Raw genomic sequence first — 15,798 nt, 5'->3', positions numbered from 1 at the left:
GAAAGTAACAGAATTTCGAGGGGACACTGAAAGCTTAAATGAACAAAAGGCAAATGATTTGTGATTCCCCAAAATGTACATTTCAATTATGAATAATCGAAAACGACGAAGTCATACAAACTTCACTTTTACAACAAGCGCAAATGTGTAGTATCAATGACTTGAATTTCTATGACTGATCTCCTGATTTAGTCACATCATCTCGTGCCTTTTTCACATGTCCATTTCTTCTGCTTCTACCACTTCTTCCTCGTCGGCTCATTGTTTTCATTTCTTGCTTTTTCATTGCTCTGTCTCCGTCTTCACATTTTCCACTGCCTAAATCTTTTCGCCTCAAGCTTCTGGTTGAGAAGCTGGCTTAGATATCCAATTTGATATTGATGGTCGAAAGTGTTGATCTTGAAGAAATCTGAGGTTGAGGAAGGGAAGTTCAAATCGGTGACTTCGATAGCAAGATATCCAGATCTATTGGTTACTGGAAACCCCCCGAGTTTCGATGTGAGTAATTGAAACATGAGTGGCATCATGTTTTGGGTTTGTAGTTGTATGATCATAGACAGAATTGTGACACATCAACGCTTTTGATTCATAGGCCTGAATAATAATGACTACCCCTTGATTTCCACCGGTCCAATATCTCCAGCCTCGCTTTATTCGCCATAGCTTCATCGACTCGGATACCAGCCTCTCTATCCTACCCTCTAATACATATCTCTCCTTCCTCCGATACCACTTTGCTTTCCTATTTCACTTCCCCAAATACCTTTTGCCCACGTACTCCTTACCAGGTACCGTATGACATGCCCATTCTTGAAAAATTACCCGTCCCAGATCCAATGCTGTCTAACTGGCCTCCACTTCTCAAGTATCTTCCATAAGCATTATTTGCCTCAGCTGTTCTAAATCCAACTCTTTGAGTTTCTTGGGCTACGGTTCCTTGGGCCAATCCTTCGCTAGAAGGGTAGGCATCTCTGTGGCGGTTTTGTTGAGGAAATGATGAAGATTCCTGCACCGTGTGATTCAAAGTGGGGATAACATAAGTGTCTTGGTATGAAGCGACGCTAGCAGAGGCTCGTTGAGGTCTAGTGACTGAGAAAGTAGTTGCATATGAAACAGGAGCTATCTCAGGGGGTATGGTTCGACAATGCGGAACGGAGCGTGAAGTATAACTGCCGTACACACTAGCTGAGTATGGGCGTGGTAAATTTGATTGAGGCGCGGCTTCGGAGTATGAATTGCGAGGCGAATTACCACTGACGGGGAGCTGTTGACGCGAGAGTGGACCTTTATTATGTCCTCGAGGCTTGGCTCTAGAACGTGAGCCGCCGGAGTTTTCATTTTGAGGTGGAAGCACATTCTGTGAGATTTTTTGACGTTCATGCGGCTTAGCTCGATGTCTGGAAGTAGATCCGATGTGTAAAGCTTGAGGTGGCTTGCCAAAGTTTGGATCGATAGGCTCATCTCTTCGATCTGCGTGTCTGTATTGGTCGTCTTCTCCGCGCACTGTAGACCGATCATCACCACTTTTGATGTTGTCTAGCCATCTTTCAACCGTACTATTGCCAGGCATTTTTGTTCTTGCTTCAATACTATTTGGATATTAGTATTAAACGAGTTGTATGTAGAAAGTAGATTCGATAAAGTTATCAGGTTGTACAAACGGGTTGTGTTATTGAAATAAAACTCAATATTGATGAAGTTCTGAAACCATATCAAGTGAAGTTGAAAGGAATATTCAGAAAGAAAAGAGAAAAAACAGAAGCGGTCTCCTAAGTAAACGAAATTTCATACTTTATGACTCTCCGAAATGCATAATTGATAAATATGAGTGTATTCGATTCAGAAGATGACTGAAAAATTGTAAAGTCACAATATCATCGATTTTTATCTCTAAGTCTAGCAATTACTCATTATTCCCTTGTTTCCTTGTTACATCATACTGCTAGACACCTACTAACCATATCTTGACCCTGTCATTCATTTCTATCCCCTAATAAATTCATTGTTGTGTTCCATACTGTCAAGATTCTCCCTGTTACCCTTCTTCCTTCCTTCTTGTTATTCTCCAGAATTACACCCTTGAACTATTTAAGTCCATCTCCATTTCTTCTATGTCTTCTGCCTGAGTCTCATAAAGTCAAGTCACTTGTTGAATCATCGTCTATGAATCGACCTCACAGTCTTCTAAACAACACTCAGAAAACCCTCGAGATACGTAGGTTTGTAATATCATGAAAATCTAGTTTCCAAGGCTAAACACCTTCCAATATCCTTCAAAAAAACACATTATGCCATATCATCCTCAATGTAAAAACCTTCCTTCTTCCTCATCTCCGACTGAAACTTTCTCTCCGCCCTAGCCTTCCTTTCCATTTGATCACTCTTCTTATCAGCATATACTTTTACGCGTGGATCTTCCTTAAGCCGCGGGCCAGACCAGCCATCTATCTTATGTTGTCTTTTTGCGTGCTTTCTGGCATTAATGTGAGGTTCTAATCCGTTGACCGTTGATTGGATTGAGCCTGAATTGGATGATCTTCCGTTTGAGTTTGAGCCATAAGACATTTGGCTTGAGACCGAGCTGCCAGATGTGCGGATTGAATTTGTGCTTGCTGACGAACGAGTCGAGCTTGAGTTGGAGAATACTCGACTTGGATTCGTGCTCACTGACGAACGACTTGAACCTGACCTTGAAGAGGTTTGGCTTGAGCCTACTCTGAAGAACATACGATCCGAGCCGGCGCCTGAACTGGAGTGCGTCTGGCCCGAGCTTGAACCCGAGTGATATGACATTTTTCGGTTTGATGGGCTTGATGATTTTGTGAACTTTATTTGATTCAAGCTTGTCTATCGAGTTAGATATTGGAAATTGTTCGACGTTGATTTTGATGACAAGTTTGAGATGAAGTCGATGCAGATACTGGTATGCTTACACGATTCAGTAGTAACGATATCGACGATTGAAAATTGTGATGTTGAGGAAAGGCTTTCAAATTTGATGAACTCTTTGATATTGACGTGGATAAAGAGAAGCAAAATCGAGAGCATGAACAAAAGGAGAGTAGACCCTTATGTAAACAGAAGATGGGTGCGCAATGAGTCTTAGACATGAATTTCGCTAACAATATCGTCAGGTCATTCTTGGTCCGATTCATAGTCGTAGGTATGAATGGGTCCATTAAACGTTGTTCCACTCTTCTATCCTAAGGCCAACCTCTCCGATTTCTCTCAGCCGCTTTCTAAAACTCGGTCGTTTCCCTCCCCCTCCCAACCCCTTTTCCGTAGATCCTCTCTGGCCCATACCCAGCCAGCCTGACCTCACTTCCTCTGATCTGATCTGGCCATCCGGATACAAGTATCTCACACCCCACACATCGACCCTACTCAGCTATTAGGCATCACCATTTCCACTAGGAACACCAGAATAAACACTTGTCCATCCTATCCTCCAGGAATCCCACACTTCCACTTCCACCTCCACGACCTACACGAATACTCGGAAAAGAGCTCGGAACATTTTCTCTTCCGTCGTACTCCCCATCTCTCTGTAGATCCCCACTGCCAACAATTTCCACCCAGCAACTCTCGCACTCGTAGGCATGAGAAAATTACATATGATATATCATCCCTACGCACAATCTCCACTGATCACATCATACACATCACAATTTGGAGCCGCAGCGGGAAAAACTTTCTCTTGTCTTGTATTTTCCTTTTTTCGCTCTTCACTCCACTCAAATTTTCTTTCGGTATAAATACACACTGCCAACACTCCACGATACATCTATCGGGCAGGTACCCAGACCGAACATCCATTCTAAAGTTGATTTTCATCCAGCTGTATTCTTCGACTCCACCCCCCTCCATTTTGAACCCCATCCACCCTCCCACCCAGCATATCCATCCATCGCTAGATGAACGCCAGCCAAAGTTCATCCACGAACATCCCCATCAATATCATCGAGAATGTCTCCTGTGTTCGATGACTTTTCCCAGAGAATTCCATCAAAAACTTCCATGCATGCACGCATATCATGTACCATCAAAAAACGAAGAGATCTAAAAGCAAGAAAGAAAAAAGAAAAAAGGTGTTCTATGTACAGATCGACCGACGGTACTCATCCATTCGCTACTCGCAAATATCGACGTTAAGCTTGACATGATAGGTTAAGACATCATATAAAGCTCAACTGGTGTAAATCGTGTTCGATCACTTTTACAAGCACAGAATCATATCATGTGATTGCAGTTTTATTTCCGGCTAAAATGCCTTCGTGTGGTATCGCATAGCCGCAGTCGAATTTCGCTCATTAAGGGGAATGTGGAACCAAAGTATTTAAAGTTCGGCATCGTTTTGCCTAATAAAATAAGCCCTAGTGTTTTTGTTAGTTTTAATTCCATATTCAAGATTCAAAATCATAGAAACACTCACTTGCAAGCCTCATATGCGGACCAACAAATGGCGGTACTAGGCATAGTGGTAACCACTCTTGGTTTAACGCCTTTGAAGAAACCACCGAATCCTGCTCTTCTATGAATAACCCGACATCCTTCTACAAAACCACTGACATTTCTTAATTCCGCATCAGTCGCTGTTCCTCTGGTTTGTAATAAAGTCTTGACCACATCCATAGGTGTTGTGAGAGCAGCCGCAAACCCTCCTGCAACCGCACCCGCCGAACAATGGGTCCATGGATCGTATTTTTTAGTAGGGTTCATAAAAGTCGACATCGATTCGTATGCGAGGAATTGAAGAGCAGTGAAAGGAACTGTCATGGACAGGGTGGTAGGATAAGAAACGTAGAATGCGGAAAGACCTTCACTTCGATAAACGTATCTAGCACAATCCGTCATTGATTTGTACATAACTTTCGAGTTGTGCATTTGCATGCGCTGTTTGATAACTTTCAAATGTCAGCAAAAAGATAGAGAATGATGTAAAGTGCGTATCATACCATCGAAAGGATTCATGAGGGCGTCACTTGCAATGGTTGCGCAAGCCCCACTAGTAGCTATTCAGTATTAGTAAACGTTAAAATTTTGTACTTTTGAGAAAACTAACCAGCAGCAAGAGGATGGTGAACACCAGCTTGGTTTCCTCCCATGACATGCTTCACAGCTTCATAAGTAGCGAAATAAACAGCGTGTGCAGGTCCTAAACCGATATTAGTATTCTTCTGTGCTTATTCGACTCGAGCAAAACTGACCAGCTCCCACAACCACACTTGACATGCCCCTCCATAGACTGAAAAGTCCCTCTCCGGTAGCTATCCGATATCCTCCTTGTATGACACCATTGTAGACTGCGGATGGGGTAGGGTTGAGAATTTGCATTCGGGTCTGCATCGTATCAATATCTGACTTCATCTGAGGGGCAATTCATATATACCTTGATTGCATCGATCGGGTACATAACAGTATGTTCCTATAGGCCCATCAGTATCGAATGCAAGAAATTCCGTAGATCAGAAGAGCGTACCGCGATTCCGGCAAAGGCGCCCGCAGCCATATTCTGGATTAACGAAAAATTTGGTGGGAGAGATTCATATCTAGCCAACAAGGTATTAGTGATTTGCGCCTGCAACCCGTTGAAACCAAGAATCCAATTGCCCTCATCATCACAAGCACATACTCATCATATTCCTCCAAAGGTTCTCCGCCTGGCTTAGCCATTTGGGCTAACACCGCAGATCCTCCTCCAACTTGAGCTGATTGAAGAGCCAGGTTGTCGACTTCCGTAGAATCAACAATGAATGTCGCAGATCGATAAAGATACAAAGGATGGAAATCGCACAGCTTCTAATCTAATAGAAGTTTTTTTTCTGCGATCAAGTTGTGGTTGTGGTTGAGGGGGAGGAAAGCAAGAGGGGTGGCGGGTTGATTGGTAGATATCGATTTTTAGTTGGAAGCAAAATAAAAAAGTGGTGATGCTGTGTTTTTGTTTCCCCCAAAGATCCGAGATACGAATTGAGCAGGGGTTTCTTTGGAATAAAATCGGGACCGAGGCACCTATAGCTTTGTACACAGTTGAAACAGCTTGGTTGCTTGATTGTTTGCTTTTATAGAATCAACAGACTGTGCAGAGTAATTGAAGGGAAAAAAGAAGAAACCTCAAAGGAACTTTGGTGGAATTGGCTGGATCTTTTGAAGCAAACAGCAAAGTACCCAGTGGACGATCACAACGAAAAAATCAGAAAACTCTCTGTCTGTACTTGGTCGAATTGGAGAAAGTCTTTCATTAAGATTACATATCGAAATCCTCAAAATCATTGATTTACATAGGCAGAGAACAATTGAAAGATAATATATATTTGAATATTACGTATCGCCATCGAAAAGTCCAGTTCTTTGTTATATTCCACCTCCGCTTTCGCAGTTTTACCAGCCTTTGATCGGAACTCTCTGCTTATTGTCTTGCCCACTGTTGGCTGAAGGCTTCTCGCACAGTTCCACGGAGTTGCCACTTTATCTGACAAGAAAGATGACCCGGAGTTATTAAACAGATAGTATTCGGGTCTTGCGGCTATGTAGATATTATAGGAACCTGGGTATCTGGCGCATCCTTCTGTCTCTTTTCTAGAGCCGACTTAATGATTTAGATAACCATCTAGACAATCATCTAGACAGTCATCTCATCTAATCTAATCATGAAGCGATCCGGCTCTTCGGTACATGGCTATCTAACTACTCTATTACTCCCTATTACATACGTATATACAGATTAGCAATACAATTTAAATTTATGAGATATCTCAATCACTCCCCACCATCTATCTGGATAATCCTAGGGCATTTCCCCTTATCGTAACTCGCGCATCTATCCAGTTCGCATCAAACAAGGTGTGGATGAAAGGAACATACATTTACCGGCAGAATGACAACGGTCAGAGGCGCAAGCGCGCAGCAAACTCAAGCACAATCCCCGAATACCACCCAGCCACGTGATATTATACTGTTTAGAAGATTCCGTGTTTGGTCCGGCCGAGAAATTGTGTTGTTCTTAATCTTAAGGTAGGATGTTCTTTTCTTGTTCAGTACTGTGTAGGGAACCTCTAACCACTGGATTGCGTTGTCCCGAGCATTGTGTCAAATGGATATGCCTGGCATATGACAGCAACGCGAGACGATTCCTTTTATTCATACGCAGACAAGTTGTCTGTAAATGCAATTGCTAAAAGCAGTGGGAACCATGGTCACTGATCTTTGGGTGCAAGACGTCAAATTAGCGCAGGATAAGCCCATCCTGTCAATTTTCTCATCCTTTTTCTCGTAAGAAACACGCTCTCTATCTCTCTACTCACGGTTTGGTCGTATTTATCGAATCTAAGATCGACATCAAGTCTCTCTGTAGCATTTTTCGAGTCTATAAATGTGTATACATACAGCCCTTGCGGTTAAATACCAATTTGACTTTGTTTGTACGACATTCTTATTCAAGTGGTAAAGCGAAGTATTCGTCATGCCAACATGACTATCACAAACATTAAATCTGTTACCTTCTAGCACGCTTCGTGCGGCGGATTTCCATGGATATATAATAGGTGTCCATCATTGCAATTCGTCACTTGCGGTTGGTACGAAAGAGCTTATTGCACCTAATCTCTTCCAACCAAGACCAAAATCTCAGACGCTCATCTTAATTGGTTTCCTCCCAACCGTCACACAAAATGGCTGCGTAAGTCTGGCGCCTCCACAAACCTCCTCATACGCCTTCGGAACATCCACACCCACCCTCTCCAACTTTTCCACAACAAACGGGCTCCCATTATTCGCCATCTCATGTACAACAGCACAAGACCCATCTCCCACCATTTTGGTCTGCCATGGTTGTTCGAATGCAAAATCCTCCTTGATATCTTCTAGATTATATTGTGCAAATAATCTAGGGAGGGTTGGAATCCATCTATGAGAGTCAGAATTGAGGAATCTGAAGCTACAAAGAAAAAGGATAGATGCGACGATATACCTGTGATCTTTGATGTTTGCCTGCACATTAAGAACCTTAATGACATGCGGTGACTCTTCACCATTTGGTCCTTCAGCAATACCCCGGTTAGGATCAATTTCATTCCACTGAACATATCCTCCCGGACCTACAACAACTCATCAGTTACTCTCCTTTTGTTACTCACAGCGAAAGAAAAACATACGTAACAATTTCAACGCGTGAGTAAGAATTGCACTCGGGTCCCCATTCATCACAACACCAAGCCAAAGACGTAAATGCACGATATCAAAACTCTCTAACAACTCTTCAGGAGGATCAACTTGAAGACTATCCAGAACTTCTAATTTCACATTCGAGGGTAAGTAATCTGAATGTGGATATTGGGCGGAGGAGATGTCGAATCCATACAGTTGGACTGTGGGAGGGAGTTGCCGAGCGAGATCCAAAGGCCAGATCCTGTGCAAGGGATTTGATATTAGACATTGAAATTCGAATAACCCGTGAATGTAATAAAAATCACAGTCAGAAACAACATACCCGGTACCAGTTCCTAGATCAGCAATTCGATATTTCGACTCAGGTAGCGGGGTAGGGATTGACGGGTGCAAAAGATACCCGAGCCCCTCTTTCCAGAGATAATGCTGCAGATTAAGCCTGCTCATTGATCAGTAAAGATTCATGTCTCGCTGAATCGTACTCACCGAATCGACGCGTGCATATCCCGAACCAATACATAACCTGGGTCTTTCTCCATTTCTGCTGACGATTAATAGACTTCTTTCAGAGCGGTGATATTAGGTAGGTAGGCAAGCAACGAATATAAGAGAAAACCACACTTCATTGCCACAAATAAAATCCAGAAGAAAAAACGAGCACTTCCACTCAATCAAGCTACTTATATCACATGTCAGATACATACATCAAATCTTCAGCTAAAGTATAAAAGCCCCTAAGCGAAGCTACTGATTAATATCATTGAATTGGATGCTACCTGCCCTATATAGAATATGAAGACGATTAGAGGGGTAGGTAAGCTGATTCAACTGTTTGAGTCCCACCCAGGTATACGTACCTAGGTACAGATAGCACTGCATTGCATTGCATACTAGAATACCTGATACCCAGAGATTCGAAGTCATTCACCCACCGCGCCGGCTCGATCAATCATCAACAATTCATAAACTCTTATCGAATCATTCGAGTCTCATTCCAAATCAGAGAAAGGGAATATATATACATAAATTCAACCCAGCCAATCTAAACTCCATATCAGCAAACCTCACACCTCCATAGCCAAATCCACACACACACAAAATAAATCCCGAGGTTTCCCCGCACCAAGATCTATCTTATCTAATCACCCTCGGCAATCTCATCCCATCTCATCTCAAAAAACATCCCTGACCATCACACACTAACCCACACCATCATCTCATCATCATCGTACGATATTTCCCAAAGCCCTCCCACCACCTCACCTCGATCCAAACCCTCATGCCATTTCCCATGCACCCACCGCAATTGGGAATCGCATTCTCGCATTTCCCATCCTGTACTCCCTGGTCTATCTGGAAGAAATCCATACCGTAACCACTAGGTACCTTGTAAATAGCCTTTGCAAATTGTGGAGGCGACTTGTATATGACCTATACCCTAACTTTATGATCTAGAAAGAAAGAAGAAAAAAGCTTGAATTTCTAAACTAATGTCTGGCTGGTATTATTTTCGTATTCGGATTATTTGGGATAATCTGCAATTTTGTATTATCATTACCTATGATATGAGACCTATGTTATACGATTCTGAATCAATTTCTCAACGACACTGATCTTAATACATGCTATCATCTTTACTCACCTATCATGCTAATAAATTTGATACTATTGTTTCTTGTAAACGACATTAAATGATGAATTATTGATATCAAAATTACTTTCTAAAAATGTGCACACGTCCCAAGTGGCTCGCTTCAAATCCAGGGGCTTGGGCCCGGACCAATACCAATATCATTATCATGCATATACTTCCCTACCGCCAAACACCTTGAACACCAGAAACTTCCTATATGCTCGCTACCATATACTAACACCTGGTCTACCATTTGTTTGCGCCTTCTGAAATTGATACACCAGTCCCAAAACACCATCTCCCGCTGTCCCATCGCCATCATCCTCGTCATCTTCCCCCCCGTTATCATCATTTGCGGGAGATACTTCCCAAGTTGATTCGCCCAGATTAGCGACTGTATCATCGACTGCATAGGATCTTCCAGGTTGAAGAACTGGTCGACCAAGTTCGTCTTCATCTTCCATCGGCTCTTCTCTTATATTATTTTCTCTCCGGGCTGGATATCTGGATCGAGAAGTCCGTCTGGAGCTACGAGCATCGACTTCAGATGGGGAAGGTTGGTGACGTGGGTCCAAAAGAATAGAAGCCATAGGAGATCCCATAGCAGTAGTATTGGATGGGAATCGAGTTGTTCGGGGTGCTCTATTCATCGGTCTCACTTCACTCTGTCCCATCCTTGAGCTCTGCAAATCCGCACCTGATGATGGAGACATCAGACCTGGAAAGGCAGGAGGAGGGTGGAACTGCTGTCGCATACCCGGTGGATTATGCCCTGGTACGCCTGTTTTTGGATTGAGCATATAGTTATCGAGGAAATTATAGTATGAGGCGGCCATTTTTCCGTGCTTGGTAGAATAATAATCTTCTCGCACGTCCGTTTTGACTATACCTCGCGATGGAGCACTACCAACTCCCTTCTTGAAATCGAAAACGGCAAAGGAGCAGACATAACCAACGCCATCAACATGAACCGTGAATTCTCTAAAGAAATCAATGATCTGTTCGGCGCACTTTGGCAAGCTGAACCATAACAGGAATGGGGTAATTATAATACTCAATACCTCCTCAAAGAAGATCACAAGCTTGAGTTGATAGAGAGTGGAAAACTCTTGCTTGACCTCGTCACTGTGGAGTCGATCTTGCCAGTGACTTGGCATGTAATGAGTATATTCGATCACACTTCGGAGTGCATACTCGGGATCAAATACCTCATTTTCTTTAGGTATCATACCATTCGTGATAGCCCAAATCGATCCGAACACACCTAGATAGAATAAAACCGGCCTCTCTGAGGTGATATCAAATCCGGCTAAGACTTCAGAATCCCAAACTGTGGCAACTATTAAAACGGATACAACAGCTCCGGCAACGAATGTTATAAATCTAGCCATATGGGCAGTTTTGATATTCGGAAATTGATTAAGATAGCGCGACGCAAATGGGTCGGACATGTTCAGCCGTCTATTAAATAGATGATGAAGTTCATTAAATTCTCTGAATTTCCACTCCGCTAGAGGCGTATAACCACGCGATCCAAGTGCTGCAGGGTTCTTATGATATTGCTAAAGGTCGAATTAGCAAAATTCCATGCGTCAAGGAATAAGATAAACCTTACATTAAAGTATTTGAAGAAATACACAATCACCACATATATGACGATGACAGGAGCACAGATAACATTCATCAAGCCGGCAAATAGAAACCTATTTCGCAACCCATCGCTCAACTCTCGTCGATGAGAATCCTTCAGAATCAATTGCCTGACCTGGCCATAGTCATTGAAAACAAAATCTAATATGCACCACTCCAGGTTCCACTGTAAAGTTTTCGAGAATAACTGTCGACCTTGCAAAAAAGGAAGTGGTAAAGTCAGATCCAGAATTTCCTTGTTAACCAGGGCAATGAGGTAATTCTCTTTCCTCATCAAACGATTTGCTATATCATGAGCATCAAGCCGTTGTTTTGATTGAGTACCCATGACAAATTTTCGATTGTTCGGCGAAATTCTCTCCACGGTCATAGGATTTGCGTCTCGAAGCGCCATTACCCTGCCTATAACATCTTGAAAAGATACGGTCTGCATATTGCTATCCTGGATCTCAAGGAGATAAGTAAAGAAGTCACGCATTCTCATTAGTCTCGGGAGATCCGTCAAAAGCTGATATATCTTATAGAGAACAAATAGGCAAACTAGCCAAATTGCTACATTTGAAATCCCGGATATCTTCTTTGTGCATTGTGGGACTAAGGCTTGACTTAAGCTACGAGCGTTGCCACGATAGATCTTCTTATAGTCGACACATTGCGTAAGGAAAGTCGTGAATATTGTCACAAAAAGAAGAGTGCTAACAAAAAATATATTAGCCCGGTTTTACTTGACTTCGAAAAGATGTACTCACAGGATATCGATGGCTTTGGCTAGAACTATACACCAAATACCTGCCCCTTCAAAATAATCGTATAAATCTCTGATGAAATTGTCCAGATTTGTCACATTGACCCATCGGTACATAGCTTTATCTTTTGGACTGCCTGACAAATAGATTCCTGTATTTCGAGGGATAGCTTGTGGTGTATGCGACACAGCAGTCGTCCTGGCTGCGTCATCTTGATGTAACTTCTGCTGGTCCTGCGTCATCTCCCAATGAGCTCTCTCCCTCTCATCTTTTATCTGCTGTGCTGATGGCCTCGGTATTGCGTGTGCTTTCTTTGGAAGCGCAGGCTGCCTTGCTCGAATGGCAGGACCCTCCCGGTCAGGATGACGATTATCTCCCTCTATCAACAACGAAGCAGGCACATCATCGTCAGGATCTTCTGCAAGTAGCCTAGGCGATTCTGCGAAATGATTTGCTCTTGCTTTACCTTTTCCTTTGCGATCATATTCTGGCCTGTGTGTTGGTTGTTGTTGATCAGGTAGGTATTTTGTACTTTCTGTAACAGATTCACCGCCGATCACATCTGCCAGATTCCCCAACTCGTCGTCATGAAATCTCAAGTTCTCTTCGTCGATTGCCATTGCCGCTCGTTCCTCTACATCTATTTCCGATTCGGAAACCTCGTCGTGAGCACGTAATGAATCATATATCGATCTAGCTTGGGAATTCGAAGGCAGCAGCCGTGAAATAAGGTTCGAGGTCATCATCGTGGGAAAGATCCGCCGAACCAAGTATGCATAGGATTGTGCTGCGAATCCAAATAGACCTGTTTGATGTCTAGTCAAAATTGCAAGGTGCTATCGGTCTTGTAGGTTTATGCTGAATCCGGTCAATGGAATAAGATGACCTTGAGAGTGATCGTGAGATAGGTAGGGTATTAAATATGACACATTACTGGAAGGATCCAGCCATACGGTCAATAGATCTACAAGTCAGCTGAATAATGTTAACGGTTTCAAGTCGATGGTTGAAATATAGAGCACGAGATAGTAGGTGAATGATGAATGACGCCCACTCTCAATGCGATACGGGCAACTCGATTATCTGCCACTCTGACCGCTTTCTTATCAACCTCAAATGGTTTAGCTTTATTATAACCCATGAGAGATTGTAGGACTTGTGTTCGAGACAAAACAAAACGGCGAATATTAGAAATAGTTTCGAGGTTGAAGAAACGGGGATTGACTTCGAATCTTGGGAATCATGACGGCCGATTACTTTACTCGAAAGCAGTCATATTCGGGGTTTAGTGATGGAACTGATTCTCCTGGAACACCTTTAACATCAAGAACCAATCCATTATCTTCAAAAGTCACGAGTGTCCTTTCAGCATCTTACGCCGATTCAGATATTAGAGATGCTCTGGCCTTGTTAGACAAACGAGGTATACAGAACACTGCCGAAACTAGACGGCAGTTGAGATTAGATGTTCAAAAGGAGGTCATTGAAAGTAATGGCGATATAATTCGTGAATTTGGTCATGTTGCTGAGGTATGAGGCTCCTCCCCTCTGTTGTTGAAAATCCCATCTCATCTCAAACTTTAGCAACTTAAACGCATTGGTCTTACCATTGCTACTCTCAATCAAGGATGTGAGGAAATGAAACGACATATTTCAGCCGCTCATCAAGAAACAGCTCCCGTCATACAGGAAGCTTCCGAGCTCATGAAGCAAAAGGAACAAATGCAAGCAAAGCAAGAATTATTGAATGCTTTTAATGCACATTTTATTATGTCAGAAGATGATATTGCATTACTTACTTCAACGGCCGAGCCTGTAAATGATAAATTCTTCTCCATTCTGAACAGAGCCAAGAAGATACAAAATGATTGTGAGATTTTACTTGGAACAGAGAATCAACGATTAGGATTGGAGATTATGGAACAAACTACTAAGAACCTCAATGGTGCTTTCCAGAAGCTCTATCGATGGATTCAGAGAGAGTTTAAGACTCTTAATCTGGAGAATCCACAAATCAGTTCTTCGATTCGTCGTGCTCTTCGCGTATTGGCAGAACGACCATCTTTATTCCAAAGCTGCCTCGACTTCTTTGCTGAAGCACGAGAAAATATACTTTCTGATGGATTTTATACTGCACTGACTGGGACTACCGTTGGCGGCGAAGAAGATCCTTCAATAAAGCCAATCGAGCTAGTGGCTCATGATCCGCTGCGTTATGTCGGTGATATGCTGGCTTGGACTCACTCGGCAACGGTAGGCGAACGAGAAGCACTCGAAGTTCTATTCATCTCAGATGGCGATGAGATTGCAAAAGGGATACAAGCTGGTTTAGATAGCGAGCCTTGGAACCGCATAGCCGAAAATGAGAACGAGATTGGTCATTTCAATGGTCTGAAAGCTCTCAACGAATTAGTAGATCGGGATGTCACTGGTGTTGCACGAGTTCTTCGACAAAGAATTGGACAGGTAATACAAAGTCACGAGGAGACAGTCATGGCATATAAGATAGCCAATTTGTTGAATTTTTACCGCGGTACATTCAAAAGATTATTGGGGGATGATTCCGTTCTCCTAGAATCTCTTGCAACACTCGAAGAATCTGCATTACGCCAATTCCGTGCTTTGATGCGCGATCATATCACCAGTCTACAATCCGAAATTCAAGTCGCTCCTCCTAACCTCAGTCCGCCTGATTTCCTCCACGAAGGTCTCAAACAGCTGACTGCAATCATGAAAACATACGAAACATCTTTCACATCTCCCGAGACTCGAGAAGCAGATTTTGAGCCCATTCTCGCCGAAGCTTTCGACCCCTTCATGCAAGGCGGCGAAAATATTGCAAAGGATCTCCCAGCTCCAAGAAGCACAATCTTCACGATCAATTGTCTCCTATCCGCCCGAGCGACTTTGGCTCCCTTCGACTTCACAATCTCCCGCGTTTCAGAAATCAAAGATACAATCGAAGAACACGCTGCCACTCTCATAGATCACCAATACACATTTTTCCTTGAGAAATCTGCTCTTCAGCCTCTGTTGCAAGCCATATCTTCCACAACGAATATTCGAGACCACCCTGTTTTCCAACCCGCATCTTTAATACAAGCCTCCCAAACCTTAGATGATTTCCTCCCTTCAGCATTGATGGATGCAATGGAAAATCTCAAAGATCTACAGAACAGTATCTTGGTGCGTCAAATTACCGAAGAGGCGGCTGAGAGATTCTGTGATGATTTTGAGAAGGTGGAAGGGTGCCTGATAAAGGCTGATGAAGAATTGGAAGAGAGCTTGGATGAAGAGGATGGAGAGAGAGAACCTTTGAGAATATTGTATCCGAGAACTGGAGGAGAAATTAGGGTCTTGTTGTCGTAAATTTTGGTTTGGATTTGTTCATTGAGTGGAGATTATATAGAACATTAGAAAGGCATTCACTCTTGGCCCACTGTACACTTTACTCTTGGATGTGCTTCCTATGCAATGCCTTATGTTCCGGTCTATGTGGTATTCCAAGTGGAGTCAGCACAAACAGATGCTCATCTGAAAAGTGTAGAATGCCTTTCGACTGTTCTGTTGCTTTATATTATCTTCCATTACTACCTTCCATTATTA

General features: G+C 42.8%; 6 protein-coding genes across 6 annotated transcripts; 1 reads left to right on the top strand and 5 right to left on the bottom strand.

The window, feature by feature from the left end:
* Positions 1-781: 781 nt before the first annotated feature.
* Bfra_009235 (uncharacterized protein) lies at positions 782-1,570 on the bottom strand (the record flags this gene model as incomplete). The annotated part of the gene is made up of 1 exon (XM_037339585.1): positions 782-1,570. One exon carries the CDS (start codon positions 1,568-1,570, stop codon positions 782-784), a length of 789 nt encoding a protein of 262 aa, XP_037189635.1.
* Positions 1,571-2,286: 716 nt separating this feature from the next.
* Positions 2,287-2,793, bottom strand: Bfra_009234 (uncharacterized protein; the record flags this gene model as incomplete). Its single annotated transcript, XM_037339584.1, has 1 exon — positions 2,287-2,793. The coding sequence occupies one exon, from the start codon at positions 2,791-2,793 to the stop codon at positions 2,287-2,289; it is 507 nt and encodes a 168-aa protein (XP_037189634.1).
* Positions 2,794-4,336: 1,543 nt separating this feature from the next.
* Bfra_009233 (putative mitochondrial rna-splicing protein mrs3 protein) lies at positions 4,337-5,832 on the bottom strand (the record flags this gene model as incomplete). Its single annotated transcript, XM_037339583.1, has 8 exons — positions 5,633-5,832; positions 5,480-5,549; positions 5,390-5,425; positions 5,208-5,340; positions 5,063-5,155; positions 4,956-5,012; positions 4,433-4,904; positions 4,337-4,373 (listed from the first exon to the last, which is right to left on the bottom strand). The coding sequence occupies exons 1-8, from the start codon at positions 5,671-5,673 to the stop codon at positions 4,337-4,339; spliced, it is 939 nt and encodes a 312-aa protein (XP_037189633.1). The 5' UTR covers positions 5,674-5,832.
* A 1,791-nt stretch (positions 5,833-7,623) lies between these two features.
* Positions 7,624-8,702, bottom strand: Bfra_009232 (putative umta methyltransferase family protein; the record flags this gene model as incomplete). Its single annotated transcript, XM_037339582.1, has 5 exons — positions 7,624-7,903; positions 7,967-8,093; positions 8,151-8,404; positions 8,486-8,602; positions 8,650-8,702. The coding sequence occupies 5 exons, from the start codon at positions 8,700-8,702 to the stop codon at positions 7,624-7,626; spliced, it is 831 nt and encodes a 276-aa protein (XP_037189632.1).
* A 1,318-nt stretch (positions 8,703-10,020) lies between these two features.
* On the bottom strand, positions 10,021-12,938 carry Bfra_009231 (putative autophagy-related protein 9 protein; the record flags this gene model as incomplete). The annotated part of the gene is made up of 3 exons (XM_037339581.1): positions 10,021-11,358; positions 11,412-12,141; positions 12,196-12,938. The coding sequence occupies 3 exons, from the start codon at positions 12,936-12,938 to the stop codon at positions 10,021-10,023; spliced, it is 2,811 nt and encodes a 936-aa protein (XP_037189631.1).
* A 496-nt stretch (positions 12,939-13,434) lies between these two features.
* Positions 13,435-15,561, top strand: Bfra_009230 (putative component of oligomeric golgi complex 6 protein; the record flags this gene model as incomplete). The annotated part of the gene is made up of 2 exons (XM_037339580.1): positions 13,435-13,722; positions 13,777-15,561. The coding sequence occupies 2 exons, from the start codon at positions 13,435-13,437 to the stop codon at positions 15,559-15,561; spliced, it is 2,073 nt and encodes a 690-aa protein (XP_037189630.1).
* Positions 15,562-15,798: the final 237 nt, after the last annotated feature.

This window comes from Botrytis fragariae (assembly GCF_013461495.1).
Source record: "Botrytis fragariae strain BVB16 chromosome Unknown tig00000161, whole genome shotgun sequence".
In the NCBI taxonomy this organism is placed as follows: domain Eukaryota; kingdom Fungi; phylum Ascomycota; class Leotiomycetes; order Helotiales; family Sclerotiniaceae; genus Botrytis; species Botrytis fragariae.
The sequence above is the reverse complement of the archived record's forward strand: the minus strand, read 5'-3'. Positions and strand labels throughout refer to the sequence as shown.